Below are 4,723 nucleotides of genomic sequence, written 5' to 3'. Positions count from 1 at the left end.
GCATAAAGAAACTCAACTCATTAGTTCGCGAGTTGGTTCGAATATACATACACACACACATATATTTAATTTAATAGTAAAATTATATATATGTATCCTAATATTTTAATTATATATTAAGAAAAAATGACTATTTTATTCATTTTTAAAAAATAAAATAATTAATTTTTTTTATTTTCTTAACTTCGAGTAGGTTCGATAGGTTCAAACTTGAGATCAAGTTTGAATTTTATAAAATTGAGTTGAGACTCGACTCGATTAGACCAAAATTCAATTCGACTCAACTCGTTTGCAGCCTTAATGGTATCCATATCTTCTTATCACATCGAAATTTGCTTCTATCCATTATAATTTTCTTATCCTTCTAAATAACAAGGAATGTTTAAACTTGAGTTTTTTTTTGACATATTTCTTTAAGTGATCAGTTGAAACTTGAAAGGATATGGTCAGTGACTTTCTTTACCTGCTGTAATGTCACCAATAGAGTTCCAGAGATATATTATGAGCTTGATACAGTATTATATCTGTAGACCGACTAAAACACAATAAAGGGCCCCATCAACCACATTCGAATTTTTTTTGAAAATCGAAGAGTTTAATCCGTAAAACATCTAAAAGTTACTCAAAAAGACGGGCTAAAACAAGGGATTCTTTTTTATCATCATGAAAATCAAAGAATATACATACAATAAGCCCATAGCTATTAATACTTATTTATGTATAATTTTACATTGATCAATTAATTATAGGGGTGAAAAACAGAGACTCCACATAATTATCTACGCTGGAAAAGTAGCTTTCTTCTTCATGCTGATACACAACTTGAGAAGATCTGGCCATGTTGAATGCAGCTTTGATAATTGCAAGAGGCATTGCATCTCGAGACACTAATTCCCAGTTGAGGTCCTTCCACAGATTATCTATGAGTTGCAAGATTCTTTTTCTGCCTTCTTCATCACATGTTATGTTGTTCTCCCTCATGAATAGTTGTATGCTTGATGCAAGGTCGCCCCTTTCTTGCTCCTCCTAAAATTGTGTTACCGAAAAGAAACATTATCTACAAATTAGTTCAATTGCTTCCAACTTGGCTTGGAAAATATGTAAATGTTACTATTAAGTTGGAAAATGGTCTCTAAGTGATGAAGTTGCAAAAAGTTAAAACCTTGGAAATTATCCCTTCCAAGAAAATTACCTGAGTATCGCAAATTGCAGAGAATAACACGTGGGACAATTTAAGGACTAATTTGACACAATGGTAGAATTTTTAGATCAAATCAAAGATTCCACTTGTTACAAGGCTTAAAATTAACCTTAAAATTTTATTCGATGGTCCATTATAGGTATCTAAGGCCTTTTTTTTCCCATTTTTTTTCTTGGACCGCAATTTTGATTTTGGACAAAAATTTGTAAAGCTTCTGAAACTATTGTAACATCATACCTTTGCGGTCCCTAAATCATCCCAAAGTCGAAGAATTCTGCCCGAGCAGGAAAAGAGCTTAGGATAGGGTTTCATCAACAATTTTACATTTTCCTCTGTGACCCCTTGTCCTATGAGGAAGAATAGATGCACCATGGCCATGTAGGCTCCTGCTGTTGTAACACCATTTGCTACATATTCTTCCATGTTTGGTTCTTGACCATTGTTATACCAGCTTGCTTCCAGCATAAACCCTTCAATCATGTCTATCCACTGTCATCACGGAAGTGACAAACAGAACATTAGGCTTAACTATAATAAGATGGCAGCCACTATTTGCTTTCTAAATCAAGTTGGAAAATTAATGAGGCATGTTTGTCCAAAAAAATTACTATAGGATAATGTCATATTTGTCCAAAAATTGTTGATTGGGACCAGCTATGGGGAGCCAATTCAAGAGCCAGCTATTGAGACCAATTATAGTTTACCTTTATGAAAGAAGGAAAAGAAAAGCTTGAAAAAGATTGTATTACCGTTGCTTTTAGATATGGGAGGACGCTCCAACCATTTTCTTTGAGGATCTTGTAGCAAATTTCGTTAGTAGTATTGTACAGTGCCATGTAACATATTCTCATGTATTCAGGTAGCCCTTCCATTGCCTCAAGATCCCATCTGCAAATTGCATTTATCAACATGTTAAAACCAATCAAAATATGTAGTTTCAACTCTTCACACACAACAATTTGAAGAGCTAATTTTACCTTCGAATTGCATTTGTAAAGAGAACAAGCTCATCAATTGTGCCATGCGTGTCAAAAATATCATCAATCACCAACAAAATGGCAATGGTCTTGGCCAACTCAATTCTGCAGTTTGAATACTTGGGCTCTGGAAGTATTCCAACAGTCCACAGAAAGCATTCCAGTGGTCTGTCTCGAGCAAAGGTCAGCTTGTCAACAAGGCCTAATTGTTTCCACCACCTGAAAAGATATTCAACGACATTATTAGTATTGCTATTTTATTCAAGAACATTAAAAAAAAAGCATCTTTTCTCCGTAATTATGGGAACACTAATAAGGCATATATAGTTTAATGAGCTGCAAAACATGCTTTACCATAATTATGGGAGTGTTAATAAGAAGTCCGTGTAGTCAATCAATTGATGGAATGGATTATGCAAAAAAAAAGGGGATTTTACCTAGATATCTCAGTTAACTCCATTTGGTGGAGAGATTGGACCTTGTTGTAGTCCAATTTGGCTAGTTCCAAAAGGTTTGGGTCGTGTCCAATTTCCTCACTGTATTCTTGAATATACCTTCTGGCTTCTAACCTTGCCATCCTTCTATGTCTTGGTAGTTCCAGGGCACTAGAAACCTTTCTAGCAAGTTGGGTTGGTAAGCTAGGAAGTGACTGTTTTAGGTGGGCTTCAGTCAATTCCATGGCCTCCAGCAATATGTCTTCTCCATTTGCAGCTAGGTGTGAGGCTTCATACAAACTCAACAACCCCATGGTATCTTCTTTCAGGGAGTCTTTGAATTTTCCATTCTTGTCCATGAACTTCTGGAAAATATCTGTAATTTTAAAAGATGTCATGAAACCAATAGAAAAAGACTGCAAATATACATAATGCAAAACAAACAGAAGGAAGAGGTACTATTAGCCATTTCAAGATATTTGTAGTGGTAGATTATTCATAAGCTTAATTTATGTAGTGGTAAACTTATGCTCATATTATGCTTATGATCAAATCATCATATATATGCTCAATCCTTAAATAGTTGAGTTTTCAGTAATACTTGATAACAAAAGATTTGGTGATGAATGTTAAATCAACATCTTTCAAAAATTTAATGTATTTTTGAAGTCTAATAAATTACATATAACAGCAGTACCATCTAAACCTCCCAAAAGAATTTTAAGTAATAAAAACTATCATGGATTATGGTTGTAATTGCTATATTCTTTTCCAACGTCCTACATACAATGTCCTGACCCCTGAGTTGCAATCATGCAAGATTCTCGTCAAACTAGACAAAGAGGAAGGAGATAACTCAAAACACAAAGCTTTTTCAGTAAAAGTTTTACCTTCTTTCTTGGTAAACGATTCAAACAATTATCAGATATTGAGTTAGCTGTTTTATCTAAATTAAAGATAGCATGGTGAAGATCTTACCAGAACTTATTTTGTGACCATTATGTCTTAGTAATCTAAAACGCAATGCAGTAGTAAGGAGATCTCCATCAGATTGACCACTTGAAGATAACTGGGATAATATAGCATTCATATCATCTTCAAAATGGTATGCTAATCCCAGTCGCTGCAGCGTGTCAATCAAATTCATGGCCTTTAAGGGTTCTGAAGTTGATCTCAATTGCCTTCTTGTTCTTCCTAGTAGTTCTTTCCTGCTGTCATCAACTTCATGTGGAAGCACCTACAATACATATTTCCATCCCGCCAAAAAAACATGTAAGAAATCAATTTAGGAACCATAGATCACTTGTTTAAGTCTCACTTGAGGTTTGTTTTAGTTGCAACAAACCAAAATATCCCATTATTAGTTCTGGAATTATGGAATATATCGTTAATCTAACTAGTGCTCAACAATAAAAAGTTGAAAATAATAATAAGAGAAACAACAAAAGTTTGGATACTAGGCGTTGCACGTAAAATATCGACGTTCATAGTAGAAAAAGAGACTCTCTACATCAAAATACCAAGTAAGAAACACCATTAATGATGACCAAGAAATCGTTACATACCGAAGGCTGGCGCAAATATTTGAGTAGGGATTCATTATCTCTGATCAACGGCGTTGCAATGGGCTGCGTCGCGGTTGGTGTTGGCATGCACATGCAAATGCGCGAGGTTTTGAAGATAAATTGCCTTTTTAGCCACAAACCAGTTGCCTTTGGAGCTCCACGAGGGACATCAAGAACTGCCCAAGATTTTGATAGGGAGGAAAGGTTGCTTGTACAAGCCATTTTTGCCCTCTTGAAGAGAAAATGACTCGTCTATTTACTACCCAAGTTTAACGGGATATATAGATAGGAGGATGCGGTGCACTATATAATAAACAATTAGAGCGCATGCCTCACGGGGGAAACATAAATTATTGAATTCTACAATATAAGGTAGACTTTCCAATGTGTCATCTTGTGGTTCTTCTGTTGTTGTTGTTGTGGTGGTTATGTTGTTGTCGTTGTCATTGTTGTTGTTATTTATAATTTCAGTTTATTTCTTTTAAATTTTGGATAATATCCCTTTGTTACTCTAGAATGAAAGAACTTTGGTGAAAAAGATAGAAA

The 4,723-nt window shown here is 34.8% G+C and overlaps 1 protein-coding gene across 1 annotated transcript; it reads right to left on the bottom strand.

Moving 5' to 3' along the window:
- Window positions 1–447: 447 nt before the first annotated feature.
- On the bottom strand, window positions 448–4,455 carry LOC113690162 (geraniol synthase, chloroplastic-like). The gene is made up of 7 exons (NM_001426663.1): window positions 4,178–4,455; window positions 3,591–3,849; window positions 2,616–2,988; window positions 2,179–2,397; window positions 1,951–2,089; window positions 1,439–1,690; window positions 448–1,026 (listed from the first exon to the last, which is right to left on the bottom strand). The coding sequence occupies exons 1-7, from the start codon at window positions 4,397–4,399 to the stop codon at window positions 736–738; spliced, it is 1,755 nt and encodes a 584-aa protein (NP_001413592.1). The 5' UTR covers window positions 4,400–4,455; the 3' UTR covers window positions 448–735.
- Window positions 4,456–4,723: the final 268 nt, after the last annotated feature.

The sequence above is a fragment of the Coffea arabica genome, chromosome 5c, assembly GCF_036785885.1.
Source record: "Coffea arabica cultivar ET-39 chromosome 5c, Coffea Arabica ET-39 HiFi, whole genome shotgun sequence".
NCBI lineage: Eukaryota > Viridiplantae > Streptophyta > Magnoliopsida > Gentianales > Rubiaceae > Coffea > Coffea arabica.
The sequence above is the reverse complement of the archived record's forward strand: the minus strand, read 5'-3'. Positions and strand labels throughout refer to the sequence as shown.